General features: G+C 35.7%; 2 protein-coding genes and 1 long non-coding RNA gene across 3 annotated transcripts in view; all 3 read right to left on the reverse strand.

Annotated features, from left to right (window-relative positions):
* Positions 1-27,820, reverse strand: part of LOC139973940 (uncharacterized) — a 120,935-nt gene that overhangs the window by 17,813 nt on the left and 75,302 nt on the right. The gene's annotated exons all lie outside the window — the stretch shown is intronic.
* On the reverse strand, positions 2,837-27,517 carry LOC139973619 (scavenger receptor cysteine-rich domain-containing protein DMBT1-like). Its single transcript, XM_071980429.1, has 18 exons — positions 27,419-27,517; positions 26,322-26,358; positions 25,923-26,098; positions 25,226-25,490; positions 19,334-19,639; positions 17,654-17,959; positions 16,545-16,850; positions 15,449-15,754; positions 14,783-15,088; positions 14,086-14,391; positions 12,028-12,333; positions 11,084-11,389; positions 9,817-10,122; positions 8,398-8,703; positions 6,731-7,036; positions 5,864-6,169; positions 5,091-5,396; positions 2,837-4,176 (listed from the first exon to the last, which is right to left on the reverse strand). The coding sequence occupies exons 1-18, from the start codon at positions 27,497-27,499 to the stop codon at positions 3,851-3,853; spliced, it is 4,863 nt and encodes a 1,620-aa protein (XP_071836530.1). The 5' UTR covers positions 27,500-27,517; the 3' UTR covers positions 2,837-3,850.
* On the reverse strand, positions 19,692-24,365 carry LOC139973632 (uncharacterized). Its single transcript, XR_011795275.1, has 3 exons — positions 23,249-24,365; positions 22,237-22,451; positions 19,692-20,453 (listed from the first exon to the last, which is right to left on the reverse strand). It is a non-coding gene; the product is annotated as an uncharacterized lncRNA (long non-coding RNA).

A 27,820-nucleotide genomic window follows, 5' to 3' on the forward strand; every position in this document is an offset into this window, starting at 1 on the left:
CGGCGATCTTCAGATAAAAAATAATTAAATATAAGTGTTTATTTTTATTAAAAATACTCATGGTTCGTTTCGGAATATAACAATCGGCCGTCATATGGGGATAAATTAAACAAGTAAAGACAATTGTGAATTTAATTTAATTGATATTACAAAACTAACCTGTCTTTAAAATATCGTATAATATGTAAAATTTCGTGGTCGTTTCATATTAGCTTTTACAACATTGCAGTATGCTCCAGGACTTTGTTACCTATTAATTACAATTAAAGTATATTGTAAACTAAACTTAATTCAATTACTGACAGGCTGGGCTTCTGCTGTTGTCTTTTGTGTCGCTGTGGAACACATTTTGTTATCCTGGATGTTGTTGGCCAGCAACATCCATACTAAATAAGCCAAGGATTTCTAACCCTAGTTTCAACAATAGAGATAAATCGAATATTAATATAAGGAGACACTAACCCAACCTGCATTAGTAGAATGTGTGATAGCGATAACTGTCATGAAAATCTTCCCCAAGTAACTAACAGAGATCTTAATCTTTTGGAAGATATCACAGACTTAGTACATCTTCACATACAATGTTGAAGACGATGAAATCAAATTTTATCAAAGAGGCACATGTGCTTCAACGTTTGTCTTTTCTTATCAAAATGTTTCTTTTCTCTAATGCAATTGCGGAATTTAACATAAGGAGCTCAAAATACAACCTAATGGTGGCATTGCTTCCAGGGACTACACTGTTTACATCTACTATGAATACATGATATGTTGTCCCACGTGTTCTTTCACACTGTTTACTAGTATACCAGTAAAGCATCACAATATGGTGCCTTCTTTTATGTGAAAACTACAGTGTGACGGGCTTATAAAATACGGTTAAGACGCGTATACGATATAAATTTATTGCTGTCCAACCGAGCGATAATTTGATCAATGTTATCGCAATTCCCCTAATTTCCTATAGAAAAAATACTCTTTCACGGCTCTTGAGTGACGTGTTTAGCATATTTGCATGTGTGTATCTTAAACAGGGACGCGTCTAAGGGGAGGGGTGAGCCCGGAGTAGTTTAATCCGATCCCCGTGTAAGGCGGTAGGGAGGTCCTCATTCCTGCAGGAAACAATACCATTTTACACGTGAAACGGTGGATTTTGGGGAATATTTAGGCTATTTGGTCTATAATCAGGTCTACATGCAAGTAATGCTAATTACTATTTGATGTGTTTGTGTTGGGTCGAAAATAGATGGTGGGGGTTACTTCCCACACTCCACACCCCCACGCGACGGCTAACTATGGGAACTTAAATAAGAACATTATATATTTTGCAAATCACCGGTAGAATAAGCAGTTTCCATCGCATCGCAGCAATGGTTTGCAACTCGTCAAATGGTGAAAGCAACTTACCATATTCGGCGCAATTGAACCAACAAGGAAAGCAGTTAGCAGCTCACAAAATAACCTTTCGATTGAGTTTTTAAGCTCCATGTTTCCTTCCTTGAGAACAGGACATATAATGCGCACAAACTGGAATGTCTCTCATAGCTGACTGCTAACACACAAACGTGTATACAAATGCTTCCTTTAGTAAATGAAGAGGATCTGATAGGCAAAGTTGTCATCAAGGAATCTTACGACTGTATATTGTTTTTCTTTTTGTCTCACAAAGGGCACGTTGCGTTCAACCTTTGTGGTAGTGCCCTTTATACATACAAAAACACAATATATATATATATATATATATATATATATATATATATATATATATATATATATATATATATATATATATATATATATATATATATATATATATATATATATATATATATATATATATATAATAGTAATAATAATAATAATAACCATTGACAATGACCAATGACAAATAAGTTGTGCTTTAATTGCCTGTTAAAAGTAGCAGCATTTTGGATTTCTTTGAGGCTGTTAGGAAGCTTATTCCACAATTTAGGTCCAGTGTTCGGAAACAAGTGATACCCTCACGAGGATTTAACTAGACGTTCTATCAATATTGTATTTCTGTTACGGTCAGAGGTTACCAATATATCATGGATATATTTTGGAAACAGTCCTCTAACAGACTTATACACAATCAATATTATTTTAAAGTACACCCTCTCCTTGATTTTAACTCAATGCAGATCATGTCACATGATCATATCTACCTCGACCATATATATATATATATATATATATATATGTGTGTGTGTGTGTGTGTGTATATCTTTGTATTATGTGTATGTGTTCATGTATTTATATATAGATACAAGTCATCTATATTTATAAAAGAAGAGAGGGGAAATACATAGCTCTGATACATTTTAAGCATTATGTAAATAATTCCTTTTAACATAGAGCTGAGAGAACGACATTGAAAATAAAATTGTGTACCATATATAAATTACTCTTAAATAAAAATTCCTTTTTTACACATGAAGTATTACATTTATCATTTCAGACTAAATAGTCGCGTACCAGATGTAAATGAGGTTTTCGAAAGTTCAAGTTTGCAATAAGTATCGAAAGTTTTAATACTTTGAGAGTTTCTAGATATAGGAAGAATCGTGTTAAATTCTCTGACTTTTACTGCTTTTACTCCCTGACAAGGTCTATACTAGGATGTTTAAACGAGCTGTTATCCATATACCCAAGTAATATGCTCATCTTCGGCTTTGGTTATTATTACTTTTTCTTCTGTCAGAACGCTGCAAGGTGAACTATTTTGAATATGCGAATGATTGTATCTGTTACTTAAGGATTAACATGCAATATGAATAATCAGAGGAAAAGTAAAAAGAAACAGCACACTGGTGTCCGGGTGGACCGAAAGAAATGTAAAGTATACAAGACCAAAGGTAACATTTTTCATGGGCTAGTATTTAGTTCTTGACATAAGTTCCTCATTAATCATTTCATTTCTTCTTCTTTTCTTTTGTATTCTTTTCAGGATTTATTGTTCACACTTTAATTAAACCTCAGACGTCGATCAAAACGTAGGTATAAAATGGGAAAGAACTTTAGGATCGAATGAAAGTATAATTAGATACATATTTATCATGTAGATTTGACATCATTGTTTTCAGATCAATATATTTAATCGATATTTTTCATCACTTTGACATAGATTACTAAATTTTATGCAATAAACAAATACATAAGCAACAGATGGATTTCATATTTAGCGACATGATTTTCAGGTTCTGTATTTTGTTCAACCCACGTTTTACTGAGTGCAGGGTGCAGCTGTGGTCACCTACATCGTCAGACCGAGATAATACATTTCAGTTTTTTTCTTCTCATGCATTTGTCAGTGTCGACGACCATTCGCAAAGGTTCACTCACCTACCAAAACAAATCGGAAAATTTAAAATCAACCACCTCCCTCTTGCCCCCTCCCCACATAAAAAAATCTTTGAAATCCTGACTTTAATACCAGTCATAAATGGAACCTGAATTATTATTTTACGGATTAGTATTGTAGATGGGTAGATACTAAGTATATGTTCAATCATTTTAATTTCCTACTTCAACTTGATTGTTCCTTTGATTTAATAATAGGTCAGAAGCCAATCCTCAGGGCAAATTGATAACGACAGCGTTTTCTCATTTAAAAAAGTGGTCAACATATACCTCGATTTCGACTTGCAGCAATAGAGCTAGTTATAATAAAGGATTGGTTACTTATATAATTTGAAATCTACTTCAATACTTAAAAGTGGCACAGGATTGATAACTGGAACCGTTAAGTCTAAAATCTTAAAATATGTGATTAAAATTGGTATAAGAGTTATATGAATAGAAAGCATATACAGAAAACAGTCTTTAACCGCTATACGAGGGACTGTTGTCTTCGTTTACAAAGTACACCAACGTCCTCCCGAGGTTCACAATTGTGATTGCCCCAGCCTGTATTGCCACATTCTTCAATGATTTTCTCGTTTCCAGTGCAGTCAACCTTATCAAGCCAAATTTTGACAGTTCCTTCACCGTATATAGCACTGCTTGTAGCGGTTCCACTGCCTTCATATCCAAGTTGACGGCAGATTACTGATGTATCATTGTCGTCCCAGCCATAATTGCAGATTGTACCCCATTCACCATCGTGATAAACTTCAACTCGCCCTTCATTCCAGTTTTTACCGCCAACCAGTCGCACTGCAATAGACAGGTAAAAAAATAAATATTGTAACTGTTAATATTTCTGAAATCATTCCTTTACTGAACTTTCCTAATAAATTTGACATGCAACAATTTGTGAAGTGAGTGTCAACCCTCACCATTGGATGTAACACTGACAGATGTTAGCAGTTACTGATTCTGGAAGAAAACTTTGTTCCAATCATTCGTACATAGTTACACTTACTTCACTCGTATTGGAATAAATGAGGGAAACACTGTTAAGCTTCAAGGTATAGAACTAAATTGAAATTGAAAAAAAAAATGTATTATGCTAGCTGGTGGGGATATATTAACGTGCTTTACCTATAAATAATATGTGAATTATCTGTAAACGTTAACAATACGCCCTTAAGGACAGTTATCCAAAGCCAATTTATACGCTTTAACACAACCAGTAGAATCACTGTGATAGAGTGGTACGAGCTTAGGTTCGTGACACGAAGATCCGGGGTTCGATTCCTACCTTCGGCTGATGAGTCCCAAAAGGACTAAACCGGTCGTGAAGTGGAATTTTTCTGGTGTTTTATTCTTTATTTTTATATGTATGTATGTATGTATGTATGTATGTATGTATATATATATATATATATATATATATATATATATATATATATATATATATATATATATGATATAACGAAAATCCACGTTTACACCAAAAGAAAATATTATTAGAGAAGACCAGAGAAATGAGATATGACTCATATCTCATTTCTCTGGTTTTCTCTAATAATATATATATTCATATATTTATATTTATAAATATATATTTATATAATTTTTATAAATTATTCTGGATACTGCGACTTTATGCTATTTCAAATGTATAAATATAAATCAAAGAAACATATGTGATCTGTCGTATTAATAATTAGATGTTTGGATCTTACCACTATTACAACTAACTCCAGCATCTTCATTATGTTCACAATTTTCTTGTCCCCATAGGTTGCTTCTACAATAATCGATGTGCTTTTCTGATCCAGAACAATCAACGTTATCCAGCCAAACTGGACCCGAACCGGCACCGAATTTTGCCCTATGCAGAGCAATTCCATTGTCACCATAACCAAGATGGCGACATGCCACGGATGCATCTTTGTCATCCCAAAAATCATCACATATTGTCCCCCACTTACCATCATGGTAGATTTCTAAGCGACCCTCTCGAGGAAGAGTGCCACCAACAAGGCGCACTGTAGTAAAACATAAGGAAGACCAGTTACGTTACGTTTCCAATCATTTGATGGTTTTTGCCAGAGAAATGTTAGTAAAAATCGGTAAATGGATAAATAACGTGTGAAAGAAGGAATATAAAAAGTCGAATAAAGTGTACTAGCTTACATGTGTTCATTGTCACATAGTATGTCTCACTGTTGATACTTATGATACACGTATAATACTGTTAATGTCCATGCCGACTTGAAAATATATCGGCGTAGTTGCGAATGAACTGATATTCAGGTTTAAATCGAAATTAGCCCAACAAAATAATATAATAGTATGATGATACACAACAGCACATTTAAAAATAAATTTATATAGGACTTTTTATATATTTATATATATATATATATATATATATATATATTTATATATATATATATATTTATATATATATATATATATATATATATATATATATATATAATTCCGAACGTACCTATTCCACAATTGACCCCAGCGTCTTCGTTGTGTCCACAGTCGTAATTTTCCCATTCTAACCCGTCACAGTGGTAAATATTACTTTCCAAACCCGAACAAGATATATCATCTAACCAAATCGGTCCAGACCCTTCACCAAACATCTCAATACCTATAGCTGTTCCAATATTACTATAGCCAAGTTGACGACAAATAACGGACGCATGGTTGTCATCCCATTGATCATCACATATTGTTCCCCACTCTCCATCATGGTAGATTTCTACCCGTCCTTCATGAGAAAATGTGCCTTCGACTAAGCGAACTGCAATAATAAAAATATCATCATCATCATCATCATCATCATCATCATCATCATCATCATCATCATCATCATCATCATCATCATCATCATCATCATCATCATCATCATCATCATCATCATCATCATCATCATCATCATCATCATCATCATCATCATCATCATCATCATCATCATCATCATCATCATCATCATCATCGTCATTATCATCTGCATGGTCATCGTCATCAACATAATAGTGTCCGTTATCCAGTTGTCACTAAACGTTCGGAATGTATTTAAGTTTCGTGGTCACACAGAGAAACTTGCAGAACATTTACCCAAATGACATGAATGTCTTGTCTTATTCCAGTGTACATGTCACACATGGCATTATTATCGATTGATTATTTTCGATCGTAAACTTGAGAAGGAATGCATGTAGCAGTAACTTTCTATTGAAAGACATGCAGCCAGTATAACGTGTTGTAATCAATTGAGTTTAATATGATGTAATATCATCACAGTCACCGTGCATCTCATGAAAGAGACACAGAGTTCCTTCAACTCTCATTTTAATCTTACCGGTATCACAAGAAACTCCAGCATAATCACTTTGATCACAATTGTGCTCTTCCCATCCACGGCTCCCACTGTTCTCAATTCGTTGTCCGGATTCAGAATAAGAATCTTCGTCTAACCAACTTTTGCCTGAACCTTCGTCAAATTGTACAATTTGCCAACCAATTCCAAAGTCTCCATAACCAAGTTGACGACAGACTTCTGACGCATCATTGTCATCCCATTCGTCATCACATATTGAACCCCAGTGGCCATCGTGGTAGACTTCTACGCGGCCTTCTCGTGGATTAATCCCACCAACCAGACGCACTGTTAAAATTCAGTAAACCTTATAATTTCCTCTTGTTTAACATTGATACAAGTTTTGTGATATGGTGGGCCTGTCCAAAGTACATGTGCAACTTGTAAAAATGACTGGATTGACTATGAGAAATCCGAAATGGTGGACCGATGGTGGACAGAAATGGTTCACATGCTACAAAGTTAACGACCGGAAATCCGGCTAAAATTGGAATTAATACTTCACCTTTACTATCCAAGCACTTTCTTTCACTGAGATATTTAGTCCTAATTTACTTGTGTAACTTAAGGGCTCATTCCGCCTTTCATTATTATCACACGGCAAACGTTAGCTCTCCTGACAGCAAAATTCACCTCTTTCAGCGTTGACAGGTTCGATACAACTACACTATTTTGATGCAGTCCTTTTTTAGCTACAGATAGCACTCCTTTCTAATGGGTCGCTTGAAATTCATAAGAACGTTTTAGTATTACAAGAAAGGTCAACCTACATTTCTCTAATTTGGAGTGTGATGCTTTCGAATTACATTTAAAAACATATGAGTCGTTACAACATCCAATGAAGACGAAAAAGAGAAAAAAATGCTACCAGCGTAATATCCTTAACTTGTTGGCATTTAAGGTAAGTTTCGGGCTGACCAGGCAAGAAAAATGCAGAATTGTAACACGATAAAAGTACTAAAAAATCTTTGAGACCGAGATTTGAAGTCTTATCCCAACTTGGTGCGGTTTTATGGTGTAACAGAATACTAAATAACAGTTCATATAAGTCATGCGGTCGCGCATGCGGCTCATTATGATTTGAAGTTGGTCAGTTAAGATATTTGTAAACTGAGACCGGACATGAAATGCTTAGTTATCGTGTTTTCACGTACCCTATCTGTAGGAAGGCGACAATATTTGAAAATAGAGAAATTATCTCTTTAAATAATGCAATTGTCTTGTTTATATCAGAAGCGTAAAGGATGATATCGACAATCATTTGATAGTTCTTGACATATTTAAAATGGAGTTCAGAATGGGGCTCTCGTATTCTCGAAACAAAATAACCATGTTGTAACCATATTACCACTTCCTTGTAAAATTTGACCTAGTGAGTTATACATCACCATTTGTAAAAGGATTAACTAGATAAAATGAATCTCTGTTCAAACAATATCTAAATATATATTAACTATAAGGATGAAATCATAATACTTGGTTAATATTAAAACATGAAAGGTTAATGAACATAGCTCTATTAGCTTATGAGTTACATAGGATGGACAAGTTGCCTCTTATGCTATTGAAAGACCTCTAAATATTCATGTGAGGAATGAATTCTATCTTTGGTTAATAATGCTCCAATGCGTTAGGTCCTGTTATCGTACCTGTACCACAATAAACTGAAACATCTTTATGATGTCCACAATTGTGTGTTGCCCATCCTCTGCTCCTACAGTTTTCAATATGATTTTCAGATCCAGAACATGCAACATCATCCAGCCAAATTGGGCCTGAGCCTACTCCAAATTTTGAGGTTTGCAATGCAGTTCCGACGTCTCCATAACCAAGTTGACGACAGATTACGGATGTACAGTTTTCATCCCATCCGTCATCACATATTGTTCCCCACTGACCATCGTGGTAAACTTCTACGCGACCTTCTACAACTAGATTCCCACCAACCAGGCGCACTGCAGTAAAATGATAGAAAATATTAAAACTACATGTTGTTACCCTTTATGAAATTATTAGTCAATCAATTAAAATCATATCCAGTGTTATACATGATAAGCTGTAAGGAATGCATATGAGTTCATTGAAGACGGTTGCATGTGGCACAACTATGCCATCATTAAAACTGGGTATGCAGTATAGCCATTGCTTTTTCTTTAGATGTCGAATGCTGATTGCGTGACGTCAAAAACTTGTTCTTGTCTTTTAATACCACATTGCATTGTTGATATTTTCGTTTAGCTAAATAAATTATGTGTTATTGGAATCGAGAACTGACAATGACCTTCAATCTCTCTGAGGTGCCTTATTAATACCGAATAGGCACACACTTCATGTGTCATAGGCTTCGTATAGTAAACAGTATTATGATATACACATATACCGCAATACATGATATTGAAGTTGGTTCTCGTAAAAAGAGTTACCTGCATAGTACATAAATGTTGAATATATACTACTATGAAAACAGTAAACTGGTTAGACAATGAACCAAGTTACCGTTTTGTCCAAATCTGTAATATTTTAAAAATTACATGGTTTATGAACTGATCATTAGATCTTAACGTGCTTGGACACCCAAACTCCTGGGTGGACGTTGCAACAATATTATAATAAAAGTAATTAGGGGTCGTAAATAGGTAGTAATGTACTTGTTCAACGTTGTATTCGAAAATCGTCAATTTTTAGGATGTTTCTTTTGAATAATCGTTCTAGGTGTGGGACTGTTATATGCTGAATAATCTTGTAAAATCGAATCGTCAGTTTGGTTTCCAAGATATCACTGAATATGCTTGTTAATAAATGATACCTAGAAGATAACCGGCTTCATTCGAATTCTGGAACAATTAACGTGTCAGTTGGAGATTTATTTAAAGAAATAGCAGCAAATACTCTTTGATAATAATTGGAAATGTTAACCTTGTTGTATCCTTTCAGATGATGGGCATTAACAAACGTTAAACATGTTTTAAAAAAATCAATGAAATTGGTAAGAACGAAGAGAGTGTATTATGATTATGATATGTATGTGTTACTATGATATATATTTATATATATATCCCCATACTCACATGTGTTACAACTAACACCGGCGTCTGCATCGTGTCCACAGTTGTGTTTTCCCCATTCTAACCTGCCACAGTGTTGAATATTACTCTCCAGACCTGAACAAGACATTTCATCTAACCATATCTGTCCAGAACCTTCCCCGAAAGTCGCACCGCCTCTAGAAATACCTATATCACTATAACCAAGTTGGCGACATACAACTGAAGCGTCCTTGTCATCCCATTCATGATCACATATTGTCCCCCATTGATCATCGTGGTAGAGTTCTATGCGTCCTTCTTGAGGAAAAGCGCCTCCGACTAAACGAACTGCAATGGTAATAACATATGAAGAGGATCAAATTCCAGTTTTCTTTGTTTATACTACCATTGGCACATTATTAAACATGCTGGAAACATTTAAGCTTCTCCGCAATCCCCGGTGATTTTTACAACCTAGATACACCGATGACACTTATAAAGTCGCCAGTTAAAAAACTAGTAAATATATAAAGCGCATTAACGGTACTATGTGGATAAGTTTGAAATAATATGCCTAAATTAAATATAACTGACCCGCCAAAAATACACAGATACTGATACCAGCTGCATTGCGTATCATAGAAATGAAACGGTTCAATATGTCATATTTGTTAGTGTAATACTGAAGTATGATCAAATAGAGAAATTAAAACTGTTTGGCGAAGTTAGGCACATCAAAGGAACAATTATAAGGATGGAAAGGGCAAATACAGGATTAATGGAGGTGAAGATAAACTCTGAGGGATGCAAGAATGGCATAGTATTAGTAATGGAGATGAAAAGGAAAATGAATTAGGAAGGAAAACCTACAGTCAAACTCTTCGTCTCTGCATTTGTTCTAATAATTTCAATATTGTTCATCATACACAGTACCTAAGCAGAATTTCATTGCCAGAGATCACAGTACCAGGAGAGTTGACCAATCCATTCAAAAAGACCTCTAATGTTATTGATCTCATTTCTTACACAGTTTGAAACATCCAGTTTATAGATGAATCTAAAACTACTCTCAAGAAAACGTTTCTTTGGCCCTAGATCAACACAATAAAGACTAAAATGCCAGTTGGGCGACATTTCAACCTTCCTAACTTTTCAATTTCGAATATGATCCTTCAAGGCATTGGATTTCTAGTTAAGAGCACCGATACGTTTACACATTAAATATTAAATTAACCAGTTTATCCTCTTTCCTTAAAGGAATGAAAATTAACATGTAACACGTTGACTTTTTGGTATCCTGTAATCTTACCTGTACCACAGTGAACAGAAGCATCTTGACTATGACCACAGTTGTGCTCCCCCCAAGAAATGCCCCCACAATTTTCAATTTGCAGTTCTGATCCAGCACACGCGACTTCAGACAGCCAAATAGGATCTGAACCTCTGCCAAATCTTGCACTTTGCCATCCAGTACCAACTTCTCCGTAACCAAGTTGACGACATATAACTGATGCATCGTTATCATCCCATCCGTCATCACATATTGTCCCCCACTGACCGTCGTGGTATAATTCTACTCGACCTTCTCGGGGGAGAACTCCGCCAACCAGTCGAACTGTAGTAAAAAAAATCATATCAATAAACTAACTTACATTGCAAAATAATAAAAATCGATGATCTTTACAATAGTAGTATACTAGCAATACTGTTAGTAGTAGCAGGTTTTCAAACAAGTTAATGCGACATGAAGGAATGTGAGATATCTGCGTTACTGCCCTACAGCTAGGTTACAATATTAAAACAATGTTTGACATTTTTAATTGCAATATGCTTTTATCTCCGTTCTCCACGCACCTGCTCTCACTAGGGTTTTTAATTGTTTATCAGTTGTCCATCTAATGTATAAAGTGTCTTGAAATGAACTGCGAATAATGTTAATCTTTGGAATTCAAGTTATCTGGAATTATTTTCATAAGTTGCCTTGGGATAATTTACGCCAATACCAGCAGTTTGAATATGAAGACTTAAAATATTACGACATCATATTTTACATGCTCATTTATTTTTACTATAAACACACTATTAACACACTATTAACACACTATAAACACACTATAAACACACTTTAAACACACCATAAACACATTATAAACACACTATAAACACACTATAAACACACTTTCACCCTATTGTTTAATGTGTTAATGCAAAAGTATAGAAATACGTGGAACGATTTTAGTTCTCTGATAATACCTGTGCCGCAAGAAACTGAAGCATCTTCATTATGTTCACAATTATGCTCTCCAAAATTGTTGCTCACACAATCTTCAATATGTTGTTCTGATCCAGTGCAATCAACATTATCCAACCAAATTGGGTCAGAACCTTCACCAAATTTAGCATATCTCCATCCAATTCCGAAGTCTCCATAGCCAAGTTGACGACAGACCACGGATGCATCCTTGTCATCCCAAATGTCATCGCATACTGTTGACCAGTGACCATCGTGGAATACTTCTACACGACCTTCTTGAGGTATTATCCCATTAATCAGGCGTACTGTGGTAAATTAATGAAACAATGTTAGAAAAAACAATCCATGGTTGAGACCATTGGTAATGCATACCAAATGAAAAGATTAAAAGTCAATTAAAATATTCGTTCAGACGTCATTGTACGAAAATCTGCCACACTAAAGATGAAAGTACCAAAGCTGCTGTGTATTGTTACTTCATGAGCGTTAATGACACAAACATATAAAATAAAATAACCATCCCTTTTTATTATCATTATCAATAGTTTCTAAATCATTTTATTCTCTTTTTACATCATCACATTATGTTTTTCCGTCATCATAGTAGACTTTTACAAGAGCACCGGGTGCTTTTACATCATTGTTGCTGAAATTGTTAGCGTTCCATAGAAAAATCTCTTTCAGTTTTGATTTTGCTTTTGCTCACTACACCCGCATTTTTGTATTTCTAATAAAATTTATATTAACGATCCCGGTAAACAAATCGTGAACGTTTTCCACTAAGTACTTAATATTTTATCTGCATAATATTTACGTACTTGATAAAATATCGTGCATACCTAACACATGAAACTGTAACGTACTGCTTGCAGGATTTTTGAAATATTACCTTTATTATACAACTCCCAAATAACTAAGATAAGGATTGTTTCGGTCGGCGTTTAACAGTTGTGCCTGGGCGCTGTCAGTTTGCCAATCTGTGACTTATAGTGTCACTTGGATCTCTTTGTTATTGCAAGATGGATTATTAACATTGCTGCCAACAAAAGCAACGTCATCGTTTGGTCATTTTCATGATACTCGATACTCAAAGCAAAACTAGCATGTTTTGGTTGGCCTATATCACTGTTTTCTACAAACAAAATTATCAAGTATATCCAGGTGCCTTCCAAAACTTTTAGCGAGCCGGTAATATTTTCAATTCCTATGTAGCCTACAAAACCTCAGATAAATGATCAATGATCTTATTGAGTAACCCAATAGTATTTACAGCTTGTCATCAAGTCAACACATTACATTGAATTTGATATTCATTCGACACATATCTAGGAAAATGCCAGCCTTTTTTTTGACAGTGGTTTAAATATTTTTATAGGAAGATAGAATAAAGTAGAATAAAGTAAGTCACTTTGCATTGTAAAGGCAAAACTGACAAAAAATGGGCTAAGAAACAATGAATATTGATAGTCTCTCCTAGTATTGTTCTGGATTACGATTGCGAAGCAAATCCTAGATCAAGCAACCCGGGTTGAAATTAAGCCCAAATCATATCACAAAACGGATATGAAAGCCAGATCTCTTGAGATCCTGAGCAATGAAAGAAATGATATTAATTTAAAACTCACATAATCAAGACGTGGCTTCTTACTTGAATGAGGCACAACTAGATTATACAGCAACGACCGCCATTTGTATGAGACTCATAAATTTATAACAAGTAGACCCTGTTAGAATTCTGGCCATTGTATGACGAGGCATCTTTTATGGTTCGGCAAATCACTAACACCGTTTATTTTGGTAGATACACTTTTCTATGACATAGCTTTGTTTAATACAAAAGGCATGTGACATACTTTGTGTTCAAAATAAAATGTTTTATAATGTGTTCATGCCAGCGTCAACAACAATTGACATTTTCAAAATGTTATAGCGGTGTCCACAGTAAAACCAGTGACGTAATGTTTGTCTCTTAGAAATGACCTAATGTTTGTTATTATTACCAAGAACTGTTGTGGTTATCCACAACCATGGATATATCGGATTCTAACTGAACTTACCGGTACCACAACTCACTCCAGCATCTTCGTCGTGGCTGCAGTCATGATTCCCCCAATCTGAGCTATCACATTTGTGAATATTATTTTCCAGTCCCGAACAAGAGATTTCATCTAACCAAATTTGTCCAGACCCCTCACCAAAAATCGCGGAGCCACTGGAAACTCCTTTATTGCTATAGCCAAGTTGACGGCATATAACCGACGCATCGTTGTCATCCCATCCATCCTCACATATTGTGCCCCACTGACCTTCGTGGTAAACTTCTACGCGTCCTTCGTGAGAAAATGTACCACCAACTAAACGAACTGTATAATGGATATAATAAAATGAGGAATATAACAGTTATATTCCACTCAGTGTTTGTCATGTGCTCTTCTTCTATGATATTGACTTAATATTCATGTTCTTTGCTGTTCACAAAATAAAAACAATGCAGAATACGCAATTGAAAGTACATGTCCATATTGGAGACCACAGTACCAATGCCATATGTGGAATTTGGTAAATTTGATACATGGAATGTCACCCACAGTGCATTATGTTTTGACATAGTGTGTTCTGCAGTATTTGTATTGTTTGACAAAACTGATTCCTATAATTCTCACAGTTTATGTTCCCCACACTAAGAGCCATGTTGCATCGGTCCTTTTTATTTAATATGACTCCATGATGTGGGAACACGAACCCGCAATTTACCTGAACCACAATGAACGCCAGCATCATCTCCGTGTTTACAATTATGCTGTCCCCATCCGTTGTTTCGACAGTCCTCAATGCGGATCTCTGATCCAGAGCAAGACACATCATCTAACCAAATCTGGGCAGTTCCGGTACCAACTGCTGCACTGTTCCTAGCAGAACCAATGTTACTATAACCAAGCTGGCGACACACAACTGTAGCGTCCTTGTCATCCCATCCATAATCACATATTGTCCCCCAGTGGCCATTGTGATAGACTTCTACTCGTCCTTCTTGAGCAAAGGTACCTCCGACTAAACGAACTGTAATGATAAAAAAAGGAATAACGAATACTTCACGCTTTTATGCGCATTATAAATCAGCACAAAGCTGATGTCTACTTTTCTAAACATTATCGGTAATATTTCCAAATGATGTTCCCTTTTCATCTGTGTCTTCACACATTATTTTATCTGCCCTTATAAGTTTTTGTTCTTCCTGATTCACGTTCGGCCTACTGCCCATTAAAGCCTGTTTTGCTGACTACTTTACTGTTAGGATCCAATAGGCATATGAATAGCCTTACTTTTTCTGACATTATATTTACACAGCATGCATATTATTAACACACATTATACATTTTATTGTGGTGTAAGAACCCTCGGAAAATATCAAATTTATACCTGTTAGGCACTGAACACCAGCGATTTCTCCTACTCCACAATTGTGATGTCCCCATCCTCCATTACCGCAGTTGACAATATTATTTTCTGTTCCATCACAATTGACATCATCTAACCATATTGATCCTGATTCAGTGCCGTATGGTGCATTGGAAATGGCTATTCCTTCGACACTAAAACCCAGCTGACGACACACAACTGACGCGTCGACATCATCCCAATGGTCATCACATACTATACCCCATTGTTCGTCATGGTAAACTTCAACCCGTCCTTCATGGGGTACTGGACCGCCAGAAAGTCGAACTGCAAAAAGGATTGAGCATTACTCAAAGTTATAGAGCATGCTGAATATATATATATATATATATATATATATACTACTTTATACATAAACTAATACATATTATTTCTGTGTTTATGAGTTATAACAGATAATCAGCATTTTACTTGTTGTTTGATTTTATCTACATTTTCCTTTCTTTGTCTCTTGCTTGTATTTATATTTTTGTATTGTGTTTTATTATATTTTGATTGATTGTCGTTATCTCCAGTTTTCCTCTATGTAGAGGGGTTCTGTCTGTAAATAAAATTAAAAAAAAACATTGAAAATAACTGAAAAGTATACGTAAATTCAGTTCCGAATATATATATATATATATATATATATATATATATACATATACATATACATATACATATATATAAATATATATATATATACATATACATATACATATATATAAATATATATATATATATATATAAATATAGAGTAGGTTGGCGTCTATCTTGGCGCAGAGTGCTCTATGTCCATTGGACAGAGCGTAATATATGTTGATACTAGATGAGACTAGTGGAACACTAGTAGTTGTTACTCGGAGTTTCACGCGTTATAGCGATCTTCAGACAACTGAAGATCGCTATAACGCGTGAAACTCCGAGTAAAAACTACTAGTGTTCCACTAGTCTCATCTAGTATCAACATATATATAAATATATATATATATACATATACACACACCACAAAATAATCAATTTAGTCTTGTTATGAAAACACTTGAGAAATAAGCAATGAGGTGTATTTCAACGTCACCTGTGTTACAAGAAACGCCAATGAATACACTGTGGTTGCAATTTTGTCGATCCCAGACCCGGCTGTGACAATCGTTAATATTGTTCTCCAGTCCTGTACAGGCAAAGTCGGTCACCCAAGTGGGACCAGCGTCAGCGAACGCATTTCGATTCAAAGCCATACCTCCGACGTGATACCCAAGTTGACGACATATGACTGTTGCGTCTCGTTCATTCCACGAATCACGACATACTACACCCCACTGCTCATTATGGTAAACCATCACATGACCTTCTCGAGGAAACACCGATTTACCGAATAAACGAACTGTATGGGATTAATCACGAACACAATTTTCAACTTCCAAAGACGCCGTCGTGGTTGTGTGTTGGTAAAGGAGAAACATATCCAACAAATAGCATTATCCTGTGTTATAGACACGCTGGTGATGACCAATTTCCAAGAATAAACCCTTTTAATAAAAAGGTGTCATACGTCTTATGCGAGAATAGTTTTCTTTGTTCCATTTTTTCAATGATTTTTGTCCATTTGCATGGTGTTTATGGATATTTTAACATGTAAGCTTAGGCTATGAATTAGTTTGGCTACTATCCAGGTTGTACTTCTAAGCCACTATTCAAAGAAAAAAATATAACTAAATGAAGCGCAGTCATTATATCCGCTTCATAGAGGGACTATACTTGCACACGAAATATTGTTGATTGGCAAGGTGTGCTACGTTACTTACACGAACTGCAAGTATTAGCTAATTTATTATAAGTTATGAAACCATGAAATAGAAATTGCCTTTTAAGTCTGCAAGAACCGACCACACTATGTGTTCTTTAATGTTGGTTTACAATACATAACCTGTCGAGGCTGTCGAAATTATGACGAGAAAGTTTGATCTTAGCAATGTAAAGGCGGTTGGAATACACGGAAAAAATGGTAATCTAAATTATGCGATAGCTAACATAGTTGCAAGGGGCTGATATGAGGCAATGACGTGACGTGGGGAACACGATGATTTCGGTTCGTGAGCATGAATTGACTTATTATGAGAATATTCATATCTAAGAGCATTTTGCGAGGGCGAAGTCATCAGCGACTGAAGAATCATCACACATTACCTGTGCCACATATAACTCCGGCGTCCTCACTGTGTCCGCAATTGTGTTGTCCCCATTGGTTACTTGGGCAGTTTTCAATGTTGTTCTCAGATCCATTGCAAGAAATATTATCTAACCAAATTGGACCTACCCCGGAGCCAAAGCTTGCTCTGCCATTAGCAGTTCCGACGTCCCCATAACCAAGTTGACGACACACGACGGATGCATCGTGGTCATCCCACTCATCATCACATATTGTACCCCATTGGCCGTTGTGGTAAACTTCAACACGACCTACATGTGGACATTCTCCCATAGCCAAACGAACTGTATTATAGTGATATTTAGAAAAGAGCATGTAAAGAGCAATAACGGTACGGTACATCTAAAATGACACCACCTTGTATAGTGAAAATTAATTCGATATGAATGCATCAATATCCAGATATCGTGACGTTGAAGAGTAATGTCGGCCAGTGAAAAATTATGGAAACTGTTTAAAAAATTATATCTAATTGATCCAAAAAGCCAATTTACCCAACCAAAGTTACTTGATCGCCTGTTATGTTTACGATTAATGAGATTATCAATCAAAATGAAATAACAACCTAAAAAAATAAAGGGTTGATTAAGGGTTGGCAAATATTAATAAATTATATTCCATAGGCAATTAAAAGCATAGATTAAATGTAAATAATAATTTTTAGAACTTTTTCCTTTTAGTCCCCCTAAAAGCTGTTTAAGTAGCGTGGATACGATTAACCATGGACACTTCAAAGATGCATGTTTCAAACATACGAATTGCACACAGCAGAGATACGGGGCGATTTGGTTCCAACATTTAAAGCTATGGTAATACACGATATAATGTAGTAGTATTAAAGTGTAATAAAATGATACATATGTATTCTAGATGTTGGTCAAGTTGGATAGCAATTCCTTAACCACTTCGGTCTATTGTAAGTCCACTGATATTCATATTTTTTTAACACTTGCATACTTTTCACCCACAACATATAAAAAGTTCTATTGTCTACAGTCAATGCCCTAGTCATAAACGCATTTTCTCCCGTCCACGTGATTAAGAACACCATGTGTCCATTTGAACTGGTTATTTCTTGAAGCTCGGATTACCAATTGACTTAATTAGACATGGTATTTCCATGACCGACAAGTTGAAACCGTGAGGACTAATTAAAATACAAGTTCAAAGTCCTAAAACACGCATTCTGTAGAGTTTAATGTGCCATATCCCATTTCTCTGCATTTCTCTTTTCATATATGTATATATCAACACATATACAAATACAAATTACACACATACAAATTATATATCTCAACTTTTTCTTGTTCTTTTAACCATGATGAAGTGAATGATACAGCCCTTTTAATTATAACTTGTTAATAAAGTCACTTCATTCCATAATCATTTACCACATAGATGATTACAAATTATTAAAACTTTTTTGTTTTGTTTAATATACCAAACTGCGGAGTGACTATAATTTGAGGAGAAAATCATCATTGAAATTGAAAATGATATCTTTTGATTGATACAACACTATATATATATTTATATATATATATACATATATATATATATATAGATATATATATATATATATATATATTTGTATATATATATGTGTGTGTGTGACTATGACAAAGCTAGTACGTATAAACTAACTGAGAAAGTTCTACCTGTTATACAACGCATTCCAGCATCCAAGTTATGTCCACACGTTTGCTGTCCCCATCCAGAGTTACCACAGTGATCAATGCTGCCCTCTCCTCCGGAACAAGCAATGTTTTCTAGCCATATTGGGCCTGTCCCTTCACCATAGCTAGCGTTACCTGTTGCTCTCCCAGTATCACTATAACCAAGTTGACGACAAGCCACCGACGCGTCGTTGTCATCCCAATTCTTACCACAAACGGTACCCCATTGACCATTATGGTAAATCTCGACACGTCCTTCCATGTGAGTGGTGCCATTAACAAGTCGAACTGTTAGAACATGTGAACATGTGAACATATGTAAAAAGATCAATGAAAGCACACTGAAAACTTAAATTGGTTCACCGACTAACATAACGTTAGTCCATCTGGTGCCTCTCCCGACTAACATAGCCTTGGTCAGTTGCTATACCGACTAATTTATTCCTTAGTCAGTTGGATTTCTTAGTCGGTCATCTTAGTCCGTCAGCTTAGTCGATCAACAATTTCTTAGTCGGTAAATGTATATTAGTCAGTTACATTAGTTGGTGACATTAGTCGGTCTTTACCGACTAATTTATATGAGCCACCGACTAGTTTATAGCAGGTTTTACATTAGTCAGGATGGTGCCTCTCCCGACTAACCTTTCTTAGTCCGTATCGACTGACTAGTTGCACCGACTAGATTCACTGAAAGAATTAAACCCGACTAGTTTCACTGACTAGCATCACTGAAAGAAAAGAGAGAAGAAGAAACACAAATAATGTGTACGTTGGCAGTATTTATTTCTGATAAAACTTCTGATGTCTACAAAAGGCTGACTTTCGACAGATAGAGAAGAAATCACTGTAAATAAAATCTGAAAATCTGATTTTTTTTCCAACAAAGTTAAGACAAGTTAATGGATCAAACATGAATCGCAAAAGTATAGCACTGCACAATAATGCAAAGTTGAATCTTGGGCAAGGGTTCCTCATGACTTTCGTTTTAAAGTGGTACCCCAAATCGACACCAGTTAAGTCTTCACGAACAAAGAGTGTTTCTCTTAACTACAAATGGCCTCCCACTTGTCTTCAGGAAGTCAAAATCTGCACCATTATTGACCTGTGAACAGAAAATATGATATACGTGTAAGCACAGATACAGATATAGCACATGATAACTCACATTATCATAAACATACATTTACATTAAAATTTTATAACATATTGGGAGGTATACATTTAAATCTAGGTCCCTCAAATTATAAGCCAGGAATAGCAGCTTTAGCAAATTATTATTAGCTTTGCACAGCATAACACCAAGTTATTTCTCAAAGCTTAATAATTATGTTAATCATGTTAATAATGATCCCAATAGACCGGGATCCCAGAGGGTTTGGTTAGCTGGGAAGGTAACCAATTGCCTTGTACATCACAATGTTCACAGTGCATTCCTATATATGAAACCAGACGACTGGCAAACCGACTGTGGTGGGTGTGGCTGGGAGAGCAATTTTAAAGTCACCTGATAGCTAACCTAGATCAGTTTTCATGGTAACACATCAAAGTAAGTACAATATGTCAGGTATGGCCCCAAGAGCAACAAATGGCCATTGCCAGTAATTATTGGTGGTGGGGTACCCCTGCCAGTGATCTATATTTGACCCCTCAAGGCTGACCTAGGTCAGCTCATGAGGTAACCACTTGAAACCTACTGGAAAATGTTGGTTAGGGCTTCAGATACAACTGATGGGCATTGCCAGTAATTTTTATTGGTGGGGTACCCCTGCCAGTAGACCCCCAAAATGCCCATCCCCCTTTGACCTAGATTAGCTCATGAGGTAACCAGTTGAAAACTACTGTAAAATGATTGCCAGGACTCTATATATATGTAAGGGATGGGCATTTCCAGTAATTTATATTAGTGGGGTACCCCTGCCAGTAGACCCCCAAAATGCCCATCCCCCATTGACCTAGATTAGCTCATGAGGTAACCAGTTGAAAACCACTGTAAAATGATTGGCAGGACTCTATATATATGTAAGGGATGGGCATTTCCAGTAATTTATATTAGTGGGGTACCCCTGCCAGTAGACCCCCAAAAAGCCCCCCCCCCCCTCATTGATCTAGGTCAGCTCATGATTTAACCAGTTGAAAACTACTGGAAAATTATTAACAGGATTCTATATGTAAGGGATGGGCGGACTCTGGCAGTGGTGGCCCACCAATATAAAATACTGGAAATGCCCATCCTTACATATGAAGTGATACCTATCATTTTCCTGTAGGTTTCAACTGGTCAAATCATGAGCTCACCTAGGTCAATGAGGGGATGGGCATATTGGGGGTCTACTGGCAGGGGTACCCCACCAATAAAAATTACTGGCAATGCCCATCCCTTGTATCTGAAGTCCTAACCAACATTTTCCAGTAGGTTTCAAGTGGTTACCTCATGAGCTGACCTAGGTCAGCCGTGAGGGGTCAATTATAGATCACTGGCAGGGGTACCCCACCACCAATAATTACTGGCAATGGCCATTTGTTGCTCTTGGGGCCATACCTGACACATTGTTCTTACTTTGATGTGGTTACCATGAAAGCTGCTCTAGGTTAGCTATTAGGTGACTTTAAAATTGCTCTCCCAGCCACATCCACCACAGTCGGTTTGCCAGTCGTCAGGTTTCATATACAGGAATGCATTGTGAACATTGTGATGTACCAGGCAATTGGTTACCTTCCCAGCTAACCAAACCCTCTGGACTCCCGCTCTACAGATCAGTGAAAATTTGACCAAACTTATGAAGCTTGCACGTAAATGATAAACTACACTGTTTTTTTTTTTTAAAACAGGTTATGAAAAGTATCTTAAATATCATTAAACAGTTGGGTACAATAGTTAAACTCACTCTTCCATCTTTTTTCTCTATGGTTCTTGTTCCTTCGTTTTTAGGACTCTTGGATAAACTCTTTTATTCTGCGAAGGGTACCAATATATCATCTTAAAACATGTCTTTAAGCCATATATAACACAGTTCTCCTCTTCTGTTGTTGCCTCCACACTGGTGTCGTACATCACAGGAAAGCTCACCCTTGACTTAGATATTTGGCTTTTCAATTCCTGCTGGAAAAAAGAAACAGCAAAGTATTCATCATTTGAAAAAATAAATAAATAAAGTTGTCACCACAAAGTTATGTGAGATTTGCTTCCACTATAGTCTCAAAAAGACAATCCCAAAGTTTGAAGCAGACTGTATAAAGCTGAAAATTTGAACGAGAGTGTCATCACCATTGCAACCAGAATCAAATGCCCAGAATACAGAGATAATAAAACATGGGCTAAATCTTTGTTTGTTTTTATGATCTTTAAAAATATAAAATTTTAGAAACAGAAATGCACTGAGCCAACTTATTTATAGGCCTAATCGTTTTTAGTTGTTATTTTGCTTGCTCACATAACAAGCCTGTTTAGACCTAGGCTAGAGGAGAATTAGTACTTTGTTACACTAAGTTTGTCTACGGTCGTTTTGATTTAGTCTTACTAGTAGTACTAAAGTATATAATGGACCGGCGAAGACTAGAGAATACCCAGAGTTTTAGCAACTGCGTTAAACTGTATCATCTGATCTATTATTTACGCCAATGAGTTTCATTCAATCTAGGATCAAAAAGAGAAAACTAATTAATCTTAACCGAACTTTGCTACTAAACAGATATGCTTGAATTACAAATAAATGTCAAAAAAACATCATAATCTAAGAATCGATGCATATACATACACATAAACAGAATAATTTGAATTCGCGCAAGTGAACCCTGCACTACATTGGACAGTAAAAAAACGTGCAATTAGACCAAACTAAACATACTAAATTTTCCGTTACTTCTACATAAAATATCAATACAAATACAACAACTTACTCTTTTGGCAGTATACTAAAAGCACATGTTATAATAACTTCAGACTATCAAGCTTTCCTGAGAAAAAAACGGTTAATACTTCTTACAGTAAGCAAGTCGACCGTGAAGGAATGTCGCAATTGTTTCCTGGGCGTGACCGGAAATTAAATACTAAAAAATGATAAATGAAAAGGTTAAATAGAACTGAAGCGTGCATCCTGACTGCTCGCAACATATAATACCGTTGACTAGCCAACATAATGTGTTCAGCCGACTGTGACTGTACGTTTGAAGGTCTAGCCTTGCTTATTCATTATCACAAAGCCTACCCATTTAGATTCACATGGGAAATTACAGGAAATCTTTACCAAATGAGTGTAGACTTCAAATAAACTATTGAGCCTGATAGTTCCAGCATTTGTTTGGGAATAAATTAGAAGATTATGTGCCACTGTTCAATCTAGCCCAATACACACATAACACATTGTTAATTGGTGTTTAGAATGCACACTTTAGTGTTGAGAATGCACTGCAAGTACCCAGTAGAAGCCTATAGGCTACTCACTGTCATTGCACTTGTGTATTGCGAAACGCCAACGTGACAACGGTAGCGTTACACTAACCATAATACAGTACTAGTGCCAGTGGCCTAACAATTAACTTTAATTTTACCTTCTAGTTAAAGGAATAACAGGTAGGCCGATGATGCAGTTAATACCTCCATTCTTCTAAAGACCTTCTTGGGTGATTTACGGTTGAAAGTTGCTTAGAGTGATCGTATGAAACTATGCCAAGCCCAGCAAGCTGCCGTTGCCTCTCGGTTTCCAAATTGAAGTGAATCGAATTGGGTTAAAATACATTAGTCCGTCGACACCGACTAAGCTACGATTATGGCGTAAATCGGGTGTCCGTATCGTTCTTAGTCCATGGGTTAAAATACCTTAGTCCGTCGCCACCGACTAAGCTGCGATTATATTTTCCTTAGTCAGTGTAAACTAACTAAGAAGCAGCGATGAAACGAAGATTTTTGCTAGTCCGGGTGCATTGACTAACGTTAAAGACTAATTTAACGTTAGTCCGTGGCAATATTGACTAGTTTATTTTTTCAGTGCAGAGAGTATTAAAACCAGACAAGTGTTTGTAAGGGGCGAACATAATTCACGTGGTTTTTATAGTTATATATCTCAACTTTTTTGTTCTTTTAACCATTATGGAGTGAATGATACAGCCCTTTCAATTATAATTTGTTAATAAAGTCACTTCATTCCATAATCATTTACCACATTGATGTTTACAAATTATTGGAACTTTTTTGTCTTGTTTAATATACCCAACTGCGAAGTGACTATAATTTGAGGAGAATATCATCATTAATTTTAAAATAATATCTTTTGATTGATACAACAATGAATCTTTATTGTGATCGTAAAAATCATTCAAACAGTAATCATATTAGACTGAATTACCATATAAATCACGTCATATGTGCACAATATCATTTAACAGATTTTATGCATTGCTTATGTTAACCAGGAAAATTTCATATTGATTGATACTTGTTTAATTGTTATCGATATAAAGCAGATACCACCAAAAATACGAAACTCCTACAATATTCACCCTCTTTGTTAACATTAAAAATAAGAATCGTATGTTTTTAAATTTATGCAATGCGTCATCACCGTCTATCAAAGTACACATCTCTTCACAAAGGATTCTCATTTCCATTAATTGAGAAAGAGCAAGAACAAATTAAAGATTAATTCTCTGTGCATTTATTCATTTAAGTGAAGAACTTTAAATTGTACACCAGATCTAGTACACTATATACAATTAAAATTGAGTCAGCATGTTGAATCTATTTTGTAGCTTCGTTTTTACTATTAAACTTTTAATATTTTTTCAGGGAAAACGCAAACTTTATATTATTTGATACTACTTCTCAGCAAATATATCTTTCCTTCGCAAGGCATATTAGTGAATTGCAAGTGCACTTACTTTGGTTTGAGGTGTGTAACTCGATAGTTGATAATGTGTAGTTTCCCCATTCGTCTGTGATCATAAAGTAGTCATAGTGCAGCTTATATGTAATATTCGACTCTGTATACAAGTCAACACGGAGCTGGTAATTTCTTTGGTTTGTTAAATACGCTATTTTGTCCAGTCCGAGCCAAAATTCACTACCATAGAAACCGAAACCATTTTTATAGTCATACCAGTCTCTATTAAATCCAACAGATCCGTCCAAGCGCCTTTCTAAGACCTGGAACCGTACAAAGGAATGCATTGTTTTCAACAATAGATCATTGTATTTTTTACGAGAAATAAGAACGAATTGATAACTGCTTAAGAAGGTACATCTGCGCAAACGATTAGCCAATATGCAAAATAAACCAGTCGCAATGAAAGTTGTAATCATTTTTAGTTGACGTAGATTGTTAATCTGTCATTGATAAGTTATAAAAACATGATTGCGTATGGCCACGCTTACGTCAGATGTTAAGTCTATGTAATATATAAATAAAATAAACGAAGAGGAAGAAAGTTATAAATTAGCCTAAAAATATTTGATGCAACTTTTTACTGAATACCAACATCACACCAAAGTTTATATTATAGGATGCACTTTCTTGTTATATTTCTTGTTCATGTATGTATTTCCCCTGTATATGGTTTTATATAATGAGATATGTACCGTCCAAACCACATTTTCTAAATCAGGTTCGCAGTACACCTCAAATGGGTCTGCATACCCATCGGGCTTGATGTGGTAGACACCAGCGCCCGTACTGTATGAAGAGAACATCGTGAAGGCTTCCTGACAATCCCTGGGATACATAGGTCGTTGAAGGAGGTCAAATATGTTTGTGTCTACTCAGAAAGAAAGGTAAGTCTAAGATAATATATTCAATTTTATTGTAATTGATTTGACATTATAGTACTGGTAATTAAATTATGATCAGGAAAGGGAAATATACAGAGTTGACAAAGAATATTAACTTGATATTATTGTCAAAATGTAGGTATATTATGGAAGATATGATAGTATTGTCAAAATATTTTGATATTATTAAAGAGATCAAGTAGAACTTACTCCACGAAATTGCAGTATCGTAGCTGGTTGCGACGATCTTCCGATGAAAAAGAAGAATATAATATAAGTGGTTCATCTTTCACAATTCATCGTTCATTTCAGTTTATAACAATTTGCCATCACCATTCTAGGAAATTAAAACTAATAAAGATATTTGTGAATTGATTTAATTTCATCGATATTACAAAAATTATTTGTCATTAAAATATTTGATGATATGTACATTTCGTGTTCGTAACATGTAAGGTTTTACAGCACTGTAGTATTCTACGGGCCATTGATTTCAATGCATTATAAGTATAGTGTTTTCTAAACTAAACTTAATTCAATCACTGACAGGCTGGGCTTCTGCTGTTTGTCTACTGTATCGCGGTGGAACACAATTTTGTTATCCTCCAAAAAACATCCATTTTGAATATGTCAAGGACAGCTAAACCTAATTTCAACAAGAATCGAAATAAATCGATTAACACAAACCCAACCATTTAAAGTAAACTTTATGATAGCGATAACTATAATGAACGACCTCCCCATGTAACTAAGAAAGCTATTAATCTATTTGATTTAGTAAATCTTCATAAACAATGCTGAATTAAATGAAATCAACATTTATCAGGCACATGTGCTTCAACGTTGTCTTAGTTGATTAAAATGTTTCATTTCTCTAATGCAATTGCGGAATCTAAATAGGAAGCTCTTGATACGACATAATGTTGGTATTGCTTGCAGAGTCAATACACATCCCTTCGGCGTTATGGCATCACAGATTTAAATACGCAGCTGTACTGGTGGAGGAATTGATATTGAAATATTTCTGTTATAAAATTACCAAAAAGGTTGTTCGTCCTACCCAGGGACGTCGCTAAGGCCTGGTGATTGGGGGGGGGGGGGGGGAGGAGGGGTGTAGTGGCTGAAATTCCAACTGGATGGGTTTGAAGCCAGAAAATTCCGACTGCTGCCTTTTCTGCATCCGAGCCGGCTTATAACAAAAATTTAAATTAGAATATCATATATTTTGCAAATCACCCGTGGAATAAGCAGTTTCCATCGCATCGTAAGAATGATTTGCAACTCGTCAAATGGTGAAAGCAACTTACCATATTCGGTACCATTGTTCCTACAATCAAAGCAGTGAACAGTTCCCAAAACAACATCTGGATTGCTGTTTTAAGCTCCATGTTTCCCTTCCTCGAGAACAGGCCGAATAATGAGCACAACCTGTTTAAGGAATGTCTTTGATAGGTGACAGCCTACATGCCAAATTGTACGCAGATACTTCCTTCAGTAAAGAAAGCAGATTTTATACGCATCGTTGTCATCTGGGAGGAAACTTACGACTGCATTCTTGTCGAGGAAAGCTTCTGAGTGCCAATGTTGATTTGATTGTTATGGTTTCACAAGGTTCCAAAGTTTAAGTAAATAAAGTGAGCTTCCGTCACTTATCCAAACTGGTCAACGACACCACTACATTAGTGGTGTACAAAAATATTCTATACAAT

The sequence above is a fragment of the Apostichopus japonicus genome, chromosome 9, assembly GCF_037975245.1.
Source record: "Apostichopus japonicus isolate 1M-3 chromosome 9, ASM3797524v1, whole genome shotgun sequence".
Classification (NCBI taxonomy): domain Eukaryota; kingdom Metazoa; phylum Echinodermata; class Holothuroidea; order Aspidochirotida; family Stichopodidae; genus Apostichopus; species Apostichopus japonicus.

Excerpts from the sequence above, each read along its gene's own strand:
- LOC139973619 (XM_071980429.1), bottom strand. The coding sequence starts at position 27,499 with ATGGAGCTTAAAACAGCAATCCAGATGTTGTTTTGGGAACTGTTCACT. Across the intron at positions 15,089-15,448 it reads TGGTGTTCAGTGCCTAACAG|TTCGTTTAGTCGGAGGTACC; the intron begins GTATAAATTTGA and ends TTATCATTACAG. Across the intron at positions 6,170-6,730 it reads TGGAGTTTCTTGTGATACCG|TTCGCTTAGTCGAAGGCACA; the intron begins GTAAGATTAAAA and ends TTATTATTGCAG.